This window comes from Polyodon spathula, chromosome 24 (genome assembly GCF_017654505.1).
Source record: "Polyodon spathula isolate WHYD16114869_AA chromosome 24, ASM1765450v1, whole genome shotgun sequence".
Classification (NCBI taxonomy): domain Eukaryota; kingdom Metazoa; phylum Chordata; class Actinopteri; order Acipenseriformes; family Polyodontidae; genus Polyodon; species Polyodon spathula.
In genome coordinates, this window is record NC_054557.1 from 11722938 (window position 1) to 11743669 (window position 20732).

The 20732-nt window shown below is 37.8% G+C and overlaps 1 protein-coding gene across 2 annotated transcripts in view; it reads left to right on the top strand.

The window, feature by feature from the left end:
* Nucleotides 1-20732, top strand: part of LOC121298955 (S phase cyclin A-associated protein in the endoplasmic reticulum-like) — a 93354-nt gene that overhangs the window by 9412 nt on the left and 63210 nt on the right. Inside the window, exons 4-15 of one of the 2 annotated variants that reach the window (XM_041226332.1) lie at nucleotides 3377-3571; nucleotides 8824-8924; nucleotides 11201-11317; nucleotides 12776-12948; nucleotides 13539-13789; nucleotides 14410-14631; nucleotides 17113-17307; nucleotides 17633-17708; nucleotides 17893-18010; nucleotides 18846-18957; nucleotides 19222-19362; nucleotides 20432-20587. In XM_041226332.1, coding sequence (XP_041082266.1) covers nucleotides 3377-3571; nucleotides 8824-8924; nucleotides 11201-11317; nucleotides 12776-12948; nucleotides 13539-13789; nucleotides 14410-14631; nucleotides 17113-17307; nucleotides 17633-17708; nucleotides 17893-18010; nucleotides 18846-18957; nucleotides 19222-19362; nucleotides 20432-20587 — 1857 coding nt within the window. The remainder of the gene's footprint in view (nucleotides 1-3376; nucleotides 3572-8823; nucleotides 8925-11200; nucleotides 11318-12775; nucleotides 12949-13538; nucleotides 13790-14409; nucleotides 14632-17112; nucleotides 17308-17632; nucleotides 17709-17892; nucleotides 18011-18845; nucleotides 18958-19221; nucleotides 19363-20431; nucleotides 20588-20732) is intronic. The other variant, XM_041226333.1, reaches the window with a different exon arrangement.

Here is a 20732-nt window from a genome sequence, read left to right on the forward strand (position 1 = left end):
GTGATTATGCAACTAACCTGAGTTGCTAGCAGAGGGAGACAGAGACTTGAAGCCCTGATTGCTAATGCAATTATGCTGGATCCCCATGGAATCAATCCAGTATTCACCAGAGAAACGTTACAAAATCGCTGTTTTGTTCCCAAATTGGTGGCATAGTATTTGTTGTTAAAGCCGATAGGGCAGCTTTGTGGTGGCAGCCTATAAGCAACACATGGGTGAACCATGAGGCATCAATCGATCGCATGGAAAAATGACTGCATGAACAACTTAAGATCACAAGTGAAGTAAAAAAATAAATGATAATAATAATTCCATTTTAATGTCCTGTTCATATAAATGTACAGAATAACAATGGATTGTATTTGGTTAAATCTTACTATTTAAAAATATATATTTGTGGTTGTAAAATATTTACTGCTTCCAAAAGCATATATCACTGAGCTTGTATTTTGTATATTAACCCAGTTTTCTTCATTTAAACTTTAGATAATGTAAATGGGTTTTTGTATATCAACATGATCAATGCAAAATAAATGTACTATGGTCACAACTTGAGAGAGAGAGAGAGAGCGGAGGAACAAAAGAACTATAAAAAAAGGGAAAGACTGACAGAGAAGGAAGCAAAGAAGCAAAGGGAAGTGAGACAGATTGCCCAGGAATCACACATGGGAATCTAGTGATTCAAAATAAAACATTGTTTATCATTTAATAATGCTAGTAAACATATGTATAATAATTTAGTTAAATCTAGTCTACCTAGTTATTTCTACCATGCTATCAGAAGTTGGTGGAATTTGAAATGTTAAGGCTAATTATTAAAATAGTGTATATTATATATATATATATATATATATATATATATATATATATATATATATATATATATATATATATATATATATAAAATCTAAAATGAAATGTAACTTTTTGATCCCCATTTGAATTTCATGCTGTAGTTTTTTTAATACTGTGTGTGATCAGCCACCATGCATTGCACTTACAGGGCTGGTGTCCTGCAGGTTTCCTGTGACCCTGTTCTAAAGAGCTAATGGAGGGTAAAACACCAGGAATCAGCTGTGCTGTGAGTGGCTGCTCCCAGGGGCAGTCTCCTTCTCCCCTGAGTGGCAGTTATTGAACTGTGACAAACCAGCCGTGTCAGTCCTGGCTGCTGCCTGGGGATTCCAAACGATCTTTCCATTCAGCAGCCATGACCAAACCCCTTGCTCTTAGATAGGGTTACACTCGCGAGCAGTGTGCTGGCTGCCTCTCTGTGAGCTGACTTTATTATTTTGTCATAACCTTATTTGCAGGTGGTTTCAAGGTGTTTGTGGTTGCTCTGATTTTTCCTGGTGCTGGGATTTTTCAGGTTGAAGTGTTGTGCAAAAATGGTTGGAATAAATAATATTTTCGTTTTTTGATTAAAATACGGGCGTACTTCCTCTTATTTGGTTTACTTCTCAATTATTCCCCCACTAGTGACTGCTCTGTCAAGTACCAAAAAAAAAAAAAAAAAAAAATTCAAAATAAAGTGTAATTGTGCGGGTACTGGACACATTTGGTTAAATGGATTTGACAGATATAGCCCTAATTATATGCTGGCTGTACAAGTGTTGCTGTAATGTGATAATCAGTAGTGGCTGTCATAATATACTTCAGTAGTAACAGCTGGGAGAGGAATCATTTTTCAAACGTTTGCTGTGCCATTTTTGTGTTTATTTAACTTTTCACAGTCTTCATCGGGATATATATAAAATCTCACTTCTAATGTAGTGATTAATTCTGCCATGAATGTATTATTACTAAATTCTCTGTTATTTAATGATTATATTTGCAGAATGATATGTGCTGGTGGTGAACACCACTGGGCTTCAAAAACTTTTTTTTAATGGAATAATGACATGATTTTATGTTTCATGGGACCTGACTATAGACTTTCTGTGAATATGTTCTCCTATTGGTCCCACAATGCTTTTAAAAGTAGTTTTCGAAACTAAATGAACATGAATGCAAAACAAATTCTATCTCTGTACTCTTTACCACCACTGCATGGCTGAGCTACTCTACCCCTTCTATTTAGTAGATGCTGTGTTATTCACAACACAGCAGTGAGAGTGGAGATATTACTGCTGTCATCTTGCCAGGACACTCTTGTAAACGAGGCTTCGGTCTCAATGGGTTTATTCCTGGTTAAAGAATAAATAAATACATACTGACTATGCGTTGTAGATAGTAGCTGGCAATCTTATTTTTTTATTATGGGTTCAGTTCAGTCAGTTACAGTCTTGTCTGCGGTGTGCCTGAATGCACATCACAACCTCCCTAGTGTAGAACTAATTTGCCCTATGGACAGATTGCGTCGACGGGACCTCTGGCTAGCAGAGGAGAGGGTGAAGTAGCCTGGGGCTCCCCTGCGGCCCCGAGCCTGCTGCTTTCTGCACTCCATCCTCAGCGAGATGGTCACCGCGCAGAGGGGTTGCTGGCTCTTCCGTGTGCTTTCCTCTCCATCTTTTAATTGACAAGGAGAAGGAAGGCCATTTGATGCCAGTGTGCGAGACTGGCAAACTTGTTGCTTCACTAAGTGGTTTCATTCAGTTCAATGAGGGTAACCCACCTTCCCCATCATAGCAGAGATCTCAGGGAGCAGAGGATCAGTGCAGTTTGATCTCATGTGGTCAGTAGGTTCTGTTTTCCTGCTTTTCAGAAGCTCCAATTGGTTAGCCCTTTACCTTGATTGTATGGGGTGTCGTAAGGTAGAAATAATAATTTGTGGGGCTGTTTCATTAATCAACATTTGTGGTTTCTAAATACCCATTTGGTGTTATATTGGTTGTGGAGGTAGTGTTTAAAAGCAGTTCCTAAATGGGATAATTTTTATTTAGTGCAGAATGGATTTATTTAGTCCGGTGATAGCAAGAAACCTCAGTATCAAGTACTAGTAAATCCCCATTTTATTGTGAGAAAAATGGTTTGTTAGTGTGAAACAGTGTGAAGTCCGGCCGTTCATTTTAATAATGTCTTTATAGAAGTGTAACAAATATACATCTGCTGTTTAAATAAAGTTCTGCAAACTGTATTTGGGGGGTGGTGGGAGTACTGTACAGCTTTGCAATTATTTCCTCACCCTTCATCTTCCAATCTTCTACTGTTCTTTCTGTCAGAATTAGGAGAAAGTTTCAAACTACTTTACCTTGCGTTTTAAGAGGTATTTTCAAACATGTATATGGCTGCCTTGCCCATGAGTGTGATACATAAGAGCAGTATTGTTGAGTCCCCGGGCACTGTGTGTTATTTTGACTCGCTTTCGGTCAAGTGTTGTTACAGGGGTCTAATGGCGGTCCGGTAAATACTGAAATGCAATTATTTTGTTGTTTCACAGAATGCCTCCTTGGATAGCAAGACAGCAGCTGTTGTTCTGGAGAAGAACGCAGAGAAGAGCCCAAGCAAGGCCAGGCAGCCGAGAAAGGTGGACCTGAGAGCTCGCTACTGGGCTTTTCTCTTTGACAACCTGAGAAGGGCTGTGGATGAAATTTACGTCACCTGCGAATCCGACCAGAGCGTAGTGGAATGCAAGGTATGCAATGTCAAATTTAAAGAGCTACTACATGGGGTGTTGATGTAGATTTCATTGTGTTTGCCAAGATGTTCTAGAAACAATATTGGTTATCTTTTGAATATAATCAAATATGTGGGACACTGCTTTTAAGAACTGCATTTAGTTTCTTAGCTGATCACTTATTAGATGGCTTAGTGCAGAGGACATTTTTGGTTGTGTTTATGTTATTAAAATCTGTACCAGGTTTTAAATTAAGGCTCTTTAAGGAATATGATTTGTTTTCTTGTGTAACAGTAGATGGTGCTGTTGAGATCATTTTTGTTGTTGTCCTCCGCCTCCCGCCCCCAACATTCCTTTTGTTTTCTGGTTTATGTCAAAATGAGCTTTGAATGCTTCCCGTTGAGAGAATTATCACAATGTAAAAGCATGAGATTGATGACATACTGTAAACAGTGTGTGGGTGGGATATCACTGAAAGGTGGTTTGTAATTATAGATAACTTTTTTTTTTTTTAGTTTTTGTTTTTGCACCATGGGGAATGTAATAAGCGGTCCTACTGTAGGTATGATTGGAGGTTTTAGTTTTAATTCATTCAGTAATAGAGGATTTGTCTTTTGTCTTTGATTTTGGGTATAGTTTTGAAAACCACTACAGTATATTATTAACTTCCTACATTAAACAGTGCTTTCAGTAAATCATACAAATACCTTGTATCGTACAGAAAAATGCTATTGAAATAATGGTGAATTTTTATAGACCCGTATGTGAATATATGGGTATTGACCTGCCGTAATCTGCACAGGGGCATTTTAGGAAGGTGCAAAAGATGGATACGATGTTGCTGTCATTTGAAGAATTAAAACCTGTTCACGTCTAATGTTTGGCAACCTCTTACTTATTGAGAGACTGTTGTATATTATAGATGCTTTTCCTGTGGATCAATGGAAATCCCCTTTTCGTCTTGTAGGTACACGCAATCGAGTACAATAAGAATTCCATGTGCTGGTCTCCTGCATTATGTTGGGCACTCACGAAATTAAAAATGAAAACCAGTGATCCTAATGCGAATTCAGTTCCCCTTCAGAAATGACCACACGCTGTCATTGTGCTGCTAAGCCATGCTGCTTGATCTAGTATCAGATTACACGCTTGAGTACTGCATTTATACAAAGAATATATATAAAAATGTACAGGTACAGTGTGAGAGGAAGACGTGTAGGACTTCATTACGACGCACATGCATGCCTGCAAGGATTGTGAAATGTGTTTATAAAATGGAAAGCTGGCTCTTATTGTACAGGTAGCAGAGAAAGGATTACGGTAATCCATGGTGGAATTGCAGTCTCTTCCAAAACTGTCAACTTGAATGTGATGAACCAGACAGTTTCTGACCTTTGCATAGACAGGATAACAAGCTCATTTTGAATGAAACTCAGTGTGCTGGCTAAAATACCAGGATAAAGATAACTAGATTTTTATTTTTTTTAATTGAGGTTTGTTGAATTGAATGTTTACATCATTTCTTATTTTTTTTTTTTTTAACAAAATTCCTTTTGTGGCCAGTGTTGTCAGCTAGGGAGGTATTGTTGTCGTTTTGGTTATTTCATTTTTCCTGAAGTAACGCGAAACACATGGGAGGGTGTAGGCTATTAGAGGAGATCTTGTTTGTTTATTTTAAGCAGGTATATACCCATTACATTTGTGTTATGCTATGCAGCAGTGTGCATGATTATCGATTGGAGTGTCATTGAGTATAATGTTCAGCTCTGTGCCGGCGGTCCGAGGCTCTGTTGATTACTTGTGGTTGAAGCTGCAGATGGGAGGATTGTGGTTAGGATGCAGACAGCGGAGCTGTGTAAGAGGATCAGCTGTTGTGTACATTTCCCCCCCAGCATTTGGACACCGCCTGAGGCTGTACCATGGTAACTGCTCTTAATGGCTCCACGTTCAAGTACTCGCAACCACAAATGCACCCACTGTTTCCGTGCTGATGCTTAAAGCTAATGGACATACTGATAAATGGTTAAATTAGCCTTAGGGGAAGCAGAGCGCTTTGATTCTCTTAGCTGACAATACCCTAGGGTTTTATAAATAGTGTATTATAATCTTGAACGCTGCATACAACGGCAACTTCCAAGAGTGTACAGTTAAACTGAGGCCTGTGATGGAAGAGGAAACGCTGACAACGGCATTAGCTGAAACATTCTTTTTACAGAATAAAGCGCGTTATGTAACCAGTGAGAGATAGAAAGGGGAGAGCATTGTCTAAGATAAAGTGTAATCTGTAATTTGGAGTACCATCTAAAAAAAAACCCACAAACAAATAACAAAAGCAGATCAGTTGCTCAAATTAACCATGTTTCTTGCTGGCAGTGTCACAACTTGGTATTGTGTTTTACCATGAGATGACTTTTAAGTCTGTACATCAGTCCCTTTGTCTAAAAAAACTGGGAGCAAATACTATTTCACTGTTAACAAAAATTGTTGTCTCGGTTGCTGTTTTCTGGGTAAAGAGAATAATCTCTCACAAAATCCATATACAGTGGATTTATGATTTTACTTTAATAGTGTTAAAACTTTTTCATACTGAGCCCAGTGGTCCAATTGGTTCTTACCAGTGGACTCATGCTATGTATGCTTGCCTTGTAGGAGTTGTAGCATGTATTAATCTTGGCTTTGTTATGGTGGCATTTTGAAAAGTAAGCAGGATTGGTGCTTATTGTCGTTTGTCAGAAGACTATCTCCCTGGTTCATATAAGTTTTCATCTCTTCACCTAGGTAAAGCAGGTAGAATGCAATTGAATGGCATAGGATTGAGGTACAGTAAGACTCATTGTAGAGGTTGTGTTAACAGGGGGATATCAATGTTTTTGCTAAGGAGGTCGCACACTCTTAATTTGCAGAATGAATGAAATGTGAAAGCAGAAGTGTAGTTCAGGGTTGAGAATGTAGTGACATGTTTGATATGCAATTACATGATCCTCTAGATCAGTACAGTAAAGATCCTTTTAAACATGTGTTGTGTCTACCTGTATTACAAAACAATAATGTCACATATGTATTTATGTAGGTTGTCACAGCAATGTAATAAATACAGTAGTCTTTCTACTGATCGATCAAATGTAAAAATGCGTTTCAGTAGCCTTGTGTGGTTAAATAATTGTGCTGTGTACTTAGTGCTTGCCAAAGCATCTGTTAGTCGTTGATTTGCCAGTACACTAAATGAGTTACAGAAATCTAACTACAATTACCACCTACAAAAAATTGTAAGGCTTTAATTAATCCCAGTCCACATACAAACCTTGTAGACCCATACAAATGAGATGCTTAGTACTTTTTAAAGAGATTTGCATACGCTACTAGTCAGCTGTGCAAAGGGAATTAAATCATATTTATATATAATATTTACTTATTTATTAATTATTTATTATTTTACAACATCAAGTTAAGTCTTTAATATTAGAAAAATATAATTGTATATAAAAAAATAAAATAAAAAAAATCCTTGTATTTGTGTCCTTCCTATTATCCAGGAGGTTGTTGTCGAGCTGTTTTCATTTCCTCCTGTGTGCTGGACTTGACCTTTAAGGGCGAGAAGGCATCAGTGAGATGTCTGACCTCCACTGGGGTTTGTGCACTTGCACTATCACAGCCTGCCGGAGAAAGGCTCCTTTTTTGTCAGCTCCTTCTCATGCGGTTGAAGTTTCCACTGCTTCAACACTGCTGAGCGTATCTGCTGTAGCAGCTCTTGTAGGTGAGCTGCAGTGCTTTATTGATGTCCAGGACCCCTTGGGCTCACAGCACCCGTATTGTGTGTCAGTAGGACAAAGGGATGGCGCCATCCGTCCTGCTCTACGCGCCAGTAACTAGAATTAATTACAAACCAATCGAATCCGTTGCAGCCAATTGGTAAACTAATTGGTAATTTTAGCTGTGCATCTAGACATTGTTATCTGTGGGGCTAGGAAGGAGCTTTCTAAGGCACTTTTGTTCTCCACCATCCTGCCTGAACAAAATGGCCTTCATAGCTACAGGGAGCAAGCTGCGCCCCAGTGAGTGTGAGTCTGCTCCAGCTGCTTGTCTAGTTTGTATTTCCTTGTTCGTAAAACACGACTCCAGTTACGGCCACCCCAGGCAGCCTGCGATTTGGAGCTGATAACACCCTGCTAAAATCCCATCAAACCATTTCCTCAGAATACAAGTCGAGGTCCTGGGCCGTATAACTTTCCTCATGCTCTGTCAGCGGCATTTTCTACATTCTGATTTCAGATAGGGGCGCTTGTGAATATCATGCAGGTCTGAAACGGCACCGTCTCGCTTTAATAGCATCCGTACTGAAGCATGCATTGTTTAAAGCGTTAAGTAAGGATTTTAATAGTTAAACAATGAATTCAAGTAGGTGAGCTGTAAAATACTAGGCACACACGTTTTGCAATGCAGATTTTAGAGTGCTTATTCCATAATATTGAATTGCACAGATTCATCCCTTTTGACTAGATGATCCTAAGCATTTTTGCTATGTGTGTTATATGTTAAATACAGACACTCAGATGTTTGCTGACTGATTTTTGGTTATGGGGTGTTTAGAGCTGCAATCCCTATTTGCAGTGACCCTTCTAACCTTCACAAGTTTATTTTTGCTACTGAATTAGAAAGCACAGTAAATGCTATAACAGACTGACTGCTTTCAAAAGTCTTCAGCGTATTATTACATTGCCACTCAACTGGGGGGAAAAGAAAAAAACAATTCTACAGCTTTTACTGGGATTCAGTTCCAGCGTTTTTTTTCCACATGTTTTATGAGACGTAATAAAACAGCTAAATTTTTTGTGCTTATTCAGAAATTATACCCTATATAGCCTAAATTAGGGTGAATGATTTTTGTTTATTACATTTTAATCTGAGTCCTCCTGGAAGTGAAGAGCACAGGGGTAACAAACTACATTCCACCACCAGAAGAATGTAGAACCTGAAATGCATCAAGAAAATGAGAATAAATAAGAACAAAATATACATGTCTTCACTGACATTATTATCACAACCGTACCCTTCTCATCTTCAATTACTTTACTGCCAAAATGCGTTCCATAGTCTCTGAAAATACCCTGGGTTGCTTAAATAAATCTACTTTGAACTTGAAAAAAATAATGCAGAAAGAATCCACCTTGAATAAAAAAGTAATATACTAAATCAACAAGACTAACCTATATTGGCAAATGTCCGACTACCACAGCAATATCCAATCTGTGTTGTGTTCCTTTTTTCCACAGGAGGTGCTTATGATGTTAGACAACTATGTACGAGATTTCAAAGCTTTAATCGACTGGATACAGCTGCAGGAAAAGCTGGAGAAAACAGATGCCCTGAACAGGTAGGTTTCAGATGTATTCAGGCACTTCCAGGAAGCAAAGCCATACAACTTACAACAGCACTACTGTTTAAAACTTGCAGTGGGAAGTCGCTATCGCAAATCAATGGGAAAGTATATTTCAAGGCAATCCACAAGTTCATCGGCTTGTCATTTAACAGTAGAAAGGACTGCTACACAAATATATTGATTCAAGCATAAAACCTTTTAACAGACTGCCTTTGCTTCCATCTATAAATACAACCATGCAGGCAGTATATTCCAGTATATGTTGTCCATGCACTTCAGCTGTTTTAAGGGCTCTTGGAAAGCATGATTTGTGCAAGCAGTCTATTTTGCAATGTCTTCAGTTGCATATTTGTTTTGCTCTCTTTGCAGGTGTGTTCCTCCGTTCTATAGATCTGAATCACAGCTTTAATCTTTTTGTTTTTCTGTTTTCTGCAGTCAGATTAACCCCTTTTTTTTTTTTTTTTTTTTTTTTTTTTTTTTTTTTTTTTTTTTTTAGTTCTGCGAACTTCACAATATTAGATTAACCTCGTTCCCTTTTAGAAAGGACTTTAACAGAAGACCAACTGCTAAGTAATATCACAGCTTTTCATAGGTGAATAACAGCAAAGAGCCTTAGAAGCAGTCTTCGTCATCTGCTTTGTAGAGCTGTCAGAAGGCCTAATTGAAGATTGAGTTAGTTTGTCAAAATGTGTCTACTTATTGCTACCTGGCAACATCAAAAGTCATTGACAAGTGGGGAAACTGACACTAAACCACTATAACATTTTAGACAAACCACACAGGCACTAGTTTGTGCATGTTAACTTGTTCTTCTCTTTTGCGTTACGTTTTACAGTATCTGTAATGTAACTAACATAAAGCAGCCAGTGCCTGTGGAGCAACATGGATCCTAAATAATTCCTGTGCAAAGAGACTACAGTCAGTAATTCATAGAGAAGTTAGAATTCTAGTTTAAGCTTTGTGTAACTGACCTGATGATTTTTAGGGAAGATAAAACTCATTCTGATAATTTCTAAGTAATTATTTCTAACCAATTTCATGTATCTGGTATTACTCTGAATATGAAACTACAAGAAGATATATTTTACCATGACATTAAATTTAATTTGTGCATTTAAGTTTAAAATCACAGTTTAAAAGAGATTACCTCTGTCTTGTCGTGATGTTATGATGATAATATTATAAGATTCAGTCGTTTCTGTGACGGGGGCGGTAGAGCTATGGACTTTATCACGGAGATACAGCAGGGATAGAATTCCAGAACCATGCTTTTTTTTTTTTTTTTTTTTTTTTTTAATGTTATTTGTTTCAGCATAGTTTTTAAAAAATGTTGTCCATTGTATTTATTGTGTTACTTGTGGTGAACTCATGTTGTCTTTTTACTAGCTTTTTATTTATTATTCAAGTTAACATTTAACATAAAGGAGTATTTTTGTATTTACTACAGTTCTGCACTTAGTTACCTTGATATTTAGTTTGACTTTTGTGCCAGTCTCTGAGCAAGCTTGAGTAAGGTTTGTGTATTGAGGTCATTAAATTAAAAAAAAAAAAAACATTAGGCGTGTGCACTGGAAATATCTTCCAGCCCATAAACAGTGAGTTTGTTAAAGATCTGCAGTGGAAAATTTCAAACATACTTACTGTTCCAAGATTACTCCTAATGTATAATACAGCGATGTTAGAGTGCAGAAACTGTAAAAAAAAAAAAAAAATACATAATAATAGTGTAATACTATATAGGAATACCCACAGTGTTCTGGAAATTGAATAAAATAGTCGGTACGAGTTATTTAAGAGTCAATGAAAATGTACATTCCAGTGTTGACCAACTTCATTTTCAAATCTTTTCAGAAGCACTGATTATCCCTGGCCTGTTTTGCTGGGGCTGTTTTTATTCATATATGTGTTTTTCTGTTGTTGTCTGTTTTTGTGATAGTCATAAGTGTTACAATTTTTGACGCGTGCGGGTTTGGGCTGATTTAATCTGCTATTAAAAAGCAGAGTAAGCAGTCCTAAAGCTGCAAAGTTGTTTTATAATGAACTATAGGTGACATAACTTATATCCAAAAAGGCTAGTAATTTAATGAACTTTTAATATATTATTAAAATTCATTGTATATTATTATTATTATTTATTTTTTATTTTATTTTTTTTAAGTGGCTTGTCTTCAAGTACTTTCTGTAATTTTACTACTTTGCCTTTTTGTGCATGGTTGTGAAATGATGAGTGGCTCTACACCAATAACTTTTTAAATGTTGGTTCAATGCAGACCCACATCCCTGGCATGGGAGGTGAGGAAAATGTCTCCAGGGCGTCATGTGATATCCAGTCCATCAACAGACAGGATTAATCCCACACCGAGCGCCCGCAGGACTCTGAACTTCGGGTAGGGTTCAGCATTAACATTTGTTTCACAGCTTCGTCTTTTCATGAGCATTTATCTCAATCTAATTAACTTGCCGTAACCCTGAGTTTTGAGGGATGTTCCACACTGAAATGAAAAAGCAATATAAAGTTGTTAAGCAGTTTCCCAGAAAAAAAAAAAAAAAAAAAAAATGGGAGGATTATCAAAGTCAGTTATTTCAGCCAACCCAATCTGTCATTGAGAACAATTTACAAGAATTTAGCAGCGTAATTGTGGAGAATTAGAAAAGATAGGATAAGAGAGCTTACAGAATGTAGGCTTGACAATAGCAATGCAGTAATGTTAGCCTCCAAGCAAACATTCCAACAAAGAGTTGCAGGAAAAACACAGTAGGCAAGATCAATGACATTGTATGTGTGACCTAAGATTTACCTTTCCAGTGAAAACAATAAAAATGCCTAAGGTGCAGTTGGATTCATTTTTCCTGGCACCAGGGATGCTTAGCAGCTTTACATGTGACATTGTTAGGGGTTTATGCTGCTGCAAGTGGCTGGTAATTTTACATCAGGAGCAACAATATGTTGCTACTCTTAGCCAACAAGTTGTATAATCCTTCTGGTTATTTAATTATCAGTAAATATTATAAACCTGCCTTGTATTGACTGAACAGGTTACTTAGGTCAGGCAACTTAGACCTGTTTCCTACAGATGGTAATGCAGACTGAATCCGATCCAGAGGCAAGTGGACGCCTACCAACATGTAAAATACATGCTGGTAGAATAGTTTCTTGCCTGATATAATTCTTGCTGAGAGGAAACAAAATGGCAAATTAGATCAAAAGTACATTAAACTTTTAAATAAGTCAATATAGTGATAAGATCTCCAAGTGCTACGCATGCACTTATTGGGTGGAATTTGCCCACCCACCAGTAAAAGGAAAATCAATAAATGCAAGAATCATTTGTTTAATGTGATTTTGAGGGATTTTCTTTCCTTAAATACAGAGAAACAAAGAGCTGTCCAGATATAATTGTGGTTAAAGACTACTGAAGCGTTGGTTCAATGTGTACATTATTTTGTAATTCAACACTTCAGGAAATATATATTGATTATAATGGAACACTGTCGACTACAATTACCATTTATGCTTTACAGAAGAGTCAGGGAGCATCATTTGAAATCAGTGTTATATGGTATTTGGGTTATTAACAGTGAAATGTAAATGCATATAATATAAGGAGGGAAATAAGATGTCCATTTCGTAACAGTTTGATCCATTCCTGGTTTTACTATGGGTTTACTAAGCTTGAGCTTGTTACCAATACACTGGGAGTAATAAAGCTGGTATTAAAACCTTGACTGGTTGAAATTGCTATGCAAAGAGTCTTCTTTCCATCCCTGTAATACAAGGAGCTTATTGTAGCCTATAGCATCACCCCAAACCCACACAACCCGAAATGCTTATTTTTCCTGTTTAGGGGACCTCCTGCCACACTGTCATCCTCACGCCTCACCCCCACAGGGTCCAGCTGGGCAGATAAGGTCAAGTCTGCTCATACAGCCACAGCAGCCAATCGGACTGGATCCGGGCTTTGTCAGCCAACCTCTCAGAACACACTGTGGAAACCAGCTGAGAAACACGGTCAGAAAGGTACTGTGAAGCCTTTTTACTATTTCTGCGTTACAGTCACAGCAACAACACCACACAAAAACAAAATCCACACACTCCTTTAACGCCGTTAAAAAGCAGCGTCGGTCTACATGCTAGAACCAGTGAGTCCGTGGCCTACTCTGTGAAAAGGGGACTTCACACAGGCCTATAAACTGAATAAGTTCTTGGATCCCACCTGCTGATTTACAGTGCCATGTAGCACCAGATGCATTTTTGTTTTACTGGTTTAATATTTAATGTGTCCCATTTGCACTAAAGCTATGTTTAGATCCACAGGGGTTTAATGAAAGAAAAAAAAAAAACGTTTAAGGAAAAAAAAGAAGGAAAAAACATTTCATTCCAGTTAATTCATATTTTTATAATTCAAACCTTTCCTTAGTCATTATATCGTGCCCCACTTTTTTTGTTTAAAGTCTGTCGTATTTCAAATGAATCAGATGTTTATTATGAAACCATTTTAATACTGCTGGAAAATCTGGGACTGTTTTGTCATTGTTGTGATTTTTCAATCAGACTGATGTACCTGTGCAAGTTTCTAATTATGTTTTTTTCTTATTTTTTTAATGCAGGTAAAAAAGATGCAGAAGGCTGGGAAACCGTGCAGCGTGGAAGACCAGCTCGGCCCAGATCTGCTGTTATGATAGCTAAGATGACTGCAGCCCCAGCTCCCCAGAGCCCAAAGGATGACAGCAATAAGGAAAATACACAACATGGTCCTGCAGAAGTGTACCCAGACAGAGAACAGCTGGATCTGGAAAAACTGAGAAACGCAGAACTTACAGAAGAGAAAGCAGACTCCCAGACAGAGGACGCAGTTCAGGTACTAGTTAAGTTGTGAGGTTTATGTAGGTCTGAAGCCACATAGCATACAATCGACATGGAGAGACACCCAGTTTAGGCAACCCTGTAAAACACTGTTTTCAGCTGCTTGTTACTATTCCAGCATCTGTAATTGTACAGTATGTTGCTGTGTTAAACATTTGACAACACATGACTGCATTGTAGACCCACTATTTTTGCTCTGTTAAAACGCTGCCACTTGGTGGCCTTCATTAGAATAATTTATATTATAAAACTGACCCTTATTATTGGGTGAAACAATTACAACTGTCATTCTGTATGTGAAATATATGTCTTGAACATTCTCTTGTCTCGAGGAATTGCTTATCAAAACGTTTTTTACAAAATATTATCTTGCTTTTTAAAAAAAATCTAGACTAGGTGTCATCAAACTTTTAATTGGTGGCAAGTATTATTCCCTTTCTTTTTATTGTCATGTGACCGATGTTTACAGTCCATTTATCAGATACAAGCGGTGAAATGTTTATTTTCTTTTAATTTCTTGTTCTATGTGCTAGGTTTTTAACAAAAATCAATATCAATATTTTAAAGAATGCCCTTGGTGCATTTGGTTGATTTTTAAGGATTATATTACATTAGTTGACAGCAGACAGTCCCGAGGATTCAGAGAAGTCTGGCAGCTTGCCCTTGCAGGAGATTTCCAGGGAGCCCTGGGCAGAAACTCCAGAGGTTCACACAGACGCTGTCTGTCCTTCAGAGGGACTGAGGGTCGAAGTGGCTCCTGCAGCATCTGGTACAGACCAGACTCCAATTGAAACAGTGAAACTGGAGAGTGAACTGGACCCCACAGAGCTTTCAGATGTGAGTGCTGAGAGATTGGGAAGACGTCCCACTGGGACTCCACTGCCTAAACAAAGTGAATAAAAATGTTTCAGTTTTCTGTTGGATAACTAACACATTGTCAAAAAAAACTTAATAACTTAATGTATATTTTTTTCCGGCTATATTCAAAAAAAAAAAAAAAAAAAAAAAAAAAAATCATAATGTTTGCAGATGTTTTCAGTTGGGTATTATAAATGATTCTTTGTGTGTGGGTTTTATATGGCATGCCCAGAAAGTTGAGAGCCGCATTTTCAAAGACGATTTGACAGTAGCTCTGTAGAACTGACAGGCACGGTTGCCATTGTCTGTGGGGATTACAAGTATACATAGGTTGGGTGTGCTGGTGGAGAAGAGGTTTTGTACCAGATGAGGGGAACTTGTCTTAAATTTCCAGTCCCAGATGTAAATGACACTTTATAGATTGGTAAGCTGGGGTTACAACACAGGCAATTACTGTTTCCTGCCTTTGCTGTATTGTTCACAAGGAGAGACTAGTTTTCTGTATAATTAAAATGTTACTTGCTGTATTTAGTTTGTGCCATTCAAAGAGTTTTTAAAATAAGCTATTTGTTCAACCTTTTCCTCTTTGGACATATTATCTACGAATTAGTTTACTTTTTCTTTTCTTTTTTTATTATATTTAGAGAGCTTGGCATTTGGTAGTCATGGTATTGTAGTTAAGTCCCATTGTAATATAATGACTGCTGTATCTTCTTTAAACTAATATTAAAAATTATTGTGATATTATAGGATGTGGTGTCTGTGCAGGGCTATCCAATTAAACACATTTAAAATGATTTATTTATGTATTTAGAATTATTCTGTAGATATAATGTAGATTACTCGTACTGAGATACATACACAAGTACAATTCTAAAGAAGCATTCACATCATGTAAAATGTCAACTCCATTTTCCAATAGTATCTGAGGGGAACCAGATGCATTGGGAGGCAGTTTGTGAACCTGGGTCTGGAGCTTTCAGGTTTTTTAATTGAAGGACACTGTTCCTTGAAAGCCTCATGACACTGAGCTGACTTCTGTTCATGATCATTTCCAGATAACATTTTTCACTTTCTTTTCTTTTTTTTTTCCGCTCGGTCTAATTGCGTCTAAAAATGTTTTTTTTTTTTTTTTTTTTTTTTTTTTCTTTTTTTCCCTCCCCTGACATGCCTTTAGACCAGTTGCCTCATGTTGAAAGCTACTAAAGTTTTTCATGAACAGGTGGAAAGCTGTATACTAAAGAGGAATCCATTTTTCTCAAGTCTGTATTGTTTTTTGGGTCCTGTTACTGTAACCTTTTGACCTCTACCTCTAGAATCGGAATATGTTAATTAGACGCTTGTTTTTTTCTTTTTCTTCTATAAGCAGTTTACACTTCAGATGCTTACTGCTGTTAATAACGATCAGCATTTCATGAGTTAACAAAGAGACGGTGTCTTCAACTTTATGGCTAGCATCAAAGTTTATCTGGCAGCACTTGGGCTTGAATATGAAGGCCTGCTTAAAATAGTGAGATAAATGACTTTTTAATGGTCCTATGGGAGTGTTGTCTAAACCAAGATCAAACAGGGATTTTGGTTTGTGTTCTAGTGGCCGAGACACCTCTCTGGGTGGCTTTAGATAAGTACTGCAGTGTTTAGACTCCACAGAGGTGCTTGTTAGACGAACAGCCATGGCGTTGAGAGAAAGCTCATTCACATTTCCCTCATTAGTTACATTACATAGCACTCTCCTTAAAGAACTATTGTTCTATTGTTAAATCATTCATTCTGTTATTGTTTCGGTTGTGCTAAAAAAAAAAAAAAAAAAAGTTTATCAGATTAAAATGCAGTGTAATATGCCAGGGATAGAAATTGTTTAGGAATTTGAGCCTAATTATTCACACTGGCTTAAGCTCAAGGTAGTGCATGGAATGGCTTAAATGGATATGCAATATCCATCCTGGGGCATTATACTGGCCGCCATCTGTAGTTCTGAGCTCAACTGCCTCTAACCTTTTCTAACTGTTCTTTGGGTTTTCTCATTCCATCTTGGCAGCCAACGGACATTTTTGGGATGTTTTTCTTTGAGTGTTGCTAAGTGTTGTTTACCTTACAGATAAAGCCTGGTTCTTAAAGTTTTAGATTTGCCTTCAAATTAAGTAATTTCATTTTAATGTGTTTATTGTAGCCTTAACCGGTGAAGTAGATAAAGGTTTATTGTATTTGTATTGTTCAATATGAGAACAAACTCTTTTAAACAGGTTTGTATTTTGGTGAATGCAAGTGTTCAGTTGTGTTTGTTTTTAGTGTTTATCAGTATTGATGCATGTTTTACCCAGTATGGACTCTAGAGTATAGAATAAACCATATAACTATATTCTAAAACAAATATACTTGTTATACATAAATAAATCATCAATCAACAAAGCAAGAAGGTTTGACAGTGTGGAATTTGGACATTTTTATTTGTAATTGCAGCATTGCCAACACTTTCAGACCCAATCCATGGCAGAAGTTTTAGCAAAGAAGGAAGAGCTGGCAGACCGCTTGGAGAAGGCAAACGAGGAAGCCATCGCCAGCGCTATTGCTGAAGAGGAGCAGCTGACGAGGGAGATCCAGGCTGAGGAGAACAATGACTACAACCTGGAGGCAGACAGTGAGGGCGACTTCTCTGTAAGCACACCAGCCTGTCTTTTGGGGGAAAATGAGAATTTGATTGTCAAAGGAAACATGTTCGATGGAATGCCTCACCTGGTCTTTTAAAAATAAATCTTAACCTTCATTTTATCAATTTTGAAAATGGGATTGTGTTTAATGAAAGAGTAGATTCTTGTGAGGCTCAACCAGTTTGGTAGTTAGTGTTGATAAGGCTTCCTTTTGGTGCTCTGTGCGGAAAATAAGAGTTTTGCTGGGACTGCAAAAATGATATTGCTCCATCACGACTGTGTTATCTGAACTGGTTACGTTCCATTTTTCACCCTCTTTTCTGTTGTTGCAGACTAGCATAGGCAGTGGAATTATGTCCTACTGTGGCTTGTCCATGGATTGGAATGAAGTCTTAGCTGATTATGAAGGTAATTTTACCATCTTTTATAAATGTTTCCTGTTATCATTTGGGATTTGTAAAGCTTTAGTGTTTTGTTCCGATCCACAATGCAGGGAAAACTTGATTCTCTTCCTCAAACCATAATAAAGGCTAAAAGATGTTCACATATTGTTGCATTGTGCTGATGTTGCATTGGATTTCCTTATCTTTAGCCAGAGAGCCATGGCGGCAGAGCACTTCCTGGGGGGATATAGTGGAGGAAGAACCAGCCCGCCCTCCTGGCCATGGGATTCACATGCATGAGAAGCTCTCCTCCCCTTCACGGAAAAGGTGAGCCTTCAGCCTTTAGGATATATATTATTATTCCGATTTTGTCATATGTTCTATTTTAAATCTCCCACACACACAAAGACACATGTTGAGATAGGCAGGACGGTAGCAGGCCTGCAATTGCACCTACAGCTGCTGCTTCTTGAGCCCTCTTCTAGCTGTGTGGAGTGTGCTGGATTTAGGTCTAGGTCTAAAACTGGGATCTTAGGACTTTCAGAATGTCTGCTTATTGGCAGGAATACTGCCTTCTGAACCTTTCAGACCTCACAGGGGAGCTACAGCTTTGTAAGGTAGTTTCCCAGAATTGCTTAGTCCTCGGTTGTAATGTTTCAAAACTATAAATGACGTATACGTAGTAGGCCTTAACTTAACATTCAGAATTTGTTTTTCTTTGTGGTGACAGTTGTTATGTGAGGAAAAGCTTAAAGCAAAGGTTGCAAAAATCAGCCATGTAGCATGTCAAAAACAGCACCTGGAAATGGATGCTGTTTGTGATATTTTATGTTCATTGTATTGTAAAAATGATTAACACATGCTGTGCTGACAACTAGTACTTTCTACCTGAACTCGTCTACTGTGGCACAACCATGTAGTGGTCTTCTTCTAGTGTGCATCTTATACGCTTGTCATTTTTTATAAATTATTTGCCAATTCCCATTTTATTAAAAGAAATCAAATAATGACTTCCATGAATAACATTTCTTAGGAAAGCAGCATCCGTAATGACCCACCGTCCTGGTTGAATTCCCTATACTCTGAAAGTTGAAGAAAGTTTTGTTGTTTCTTTTAACACAATGCTATAAGGCTTGTAAATATATTCAATATTTGTTGACAGGACAATAGCAGAATCTAAAAGGAAACATGAAGAGAAGCAGCTAAAGGCGCAGCAGCTCCGAAAAAAACTAAGAGAAGAACAAACTCACAAACTGCAGAAGTTGTTAGAAAGAGTGAGTACATTTGTCATTTGATAACATGGCTCTGATTCATAAATAAACAGCAACATTTTATGACAATGACAATTAAGAGGAGAGGGGACAGTTTAAACTCTACCTATCCAAGCACTGACCTTTCTTTTTGAGAATGCCTCCAAAGGTGACCGGTAGTTTTGTGAAGTTTCCAACTTCTTTGGAAAAAATAAACTTGATGAATTGATAGTACCTGTGGAATAGCTGCAGTGTGCTGACCCTGCCTTGCTCTGCTCTCTTCCTCAGGAGAAGGAGGTCAGGAAGTGGAAGGAGGAGCTCTTGGATCAGAGAAGGAAGATGATGGATGAGAAATTGCTCCATGCAGAGTTTAAACGAGAGCTGCAGTTACAGGCCATCGTTAAAAAGGCACAAGAGGAAGACGCTAAGGTGAGAGAATAACAGGATAAATATTTAATTGGGTTCCATTCCCTGTAATCTCTCAATACCACGCCCTCCTTTTCAAGTGGGTTGTTATTTTGTAGTAGCTGCTAGTTTGTCATTTTATTCTATTGATGTGGCTTAACAGGTTAAAGTAAAGACTCTTGTGTTTTTGCACAGGAAGCATCTGGATGGCCATTTATACCAGTGGATATGCTGCTAATCCACATTTTGTGTTAGTGAAAATATTTTCTTGTGTAATTAACACGTTTTCATACAACCTTCATAACTGTTTTATGATGACTTGCGTGCTTCGTATATATTAATGAATTCACATGCCTTCTTGCATCCTGCGCAGGGCAGATGTTTTCTATCCTTGTTTTCACCCCACCTTTTTGAATTTAACTTTGCTCTAGGGCCTCCTAAAGGTCAAAATTAATTGATTTCAAGTGGAACTGCAAAAGCTGCTTTGAGGTATGATGCAGTAAAGCTGTATCATTAGTTGCTAGCCCCAGCATGCCTGTTCGTATTCCCATTCTGGCTGCTAATTATTGAACTGAAAAAATCCTGGCTTTTAATGTGTTCTAGTCAGTTAGCAGAGGAGAAAATCTGGTGGCTCCCTGAGTCCTTGTATCAGGCTTCTTGACTCTGAGTTTTGTGGTTTCTCTTATTGCGGATTGTTTGGTAGCCGTTTGCATAACTTGGCTCATATAAGTTAATGCAAAACATCTGTAGGAAGAGCTTACCGTCATTTCAAATTTGAGATTTTGTTGGTTACTTCTTAAATTGAGGTATATTCTTTTATCTGAACTAGTCTAGTCATTTAGGTAGTGTATTTGCAATGTTTTCCTTGGTACCTATATAGGTGGTTTTCTCCTTGAAAAGATTTTACACAGTTGAGCTGCACATTCTTCACTGACCCAGAAGTGGACCTTTATGTGCATTTCTTTGGGGAATTAAAAGGAGTTGCACGAGTCTAAACGATTAGTACTGTTACTCTAATGTGCTGTATTTGATCCTCTTCACTTGCCCATTTATTTAATAGACTTGGTGACCTTTTCATTTTCTGTATCTACAGGTGAATGAGATTGCTTTTATAAACACTCTTGAAGCACAGAACAAAAGGCATGATGTCCTGGCCAAGCTGAAAGAGTATGAACAGAGGCTGAATGAGCTGCAGGAGGAACGCCAGCGGAGACAGGAGGAGAAGCAGGCGCGCGATGAGGCTGTGCAGGTATAGATCCAGTACAGCTTGCCATGTGTTTTTGGTAATCCAAAATGGTATAATATTGTAACCCACCAGAGTGAAGCCTATACATTGTGGTGTTCTGCTATGGTTCACAATATTGTGTTTTTAAATCCAGAAATGGAGCTGCAGC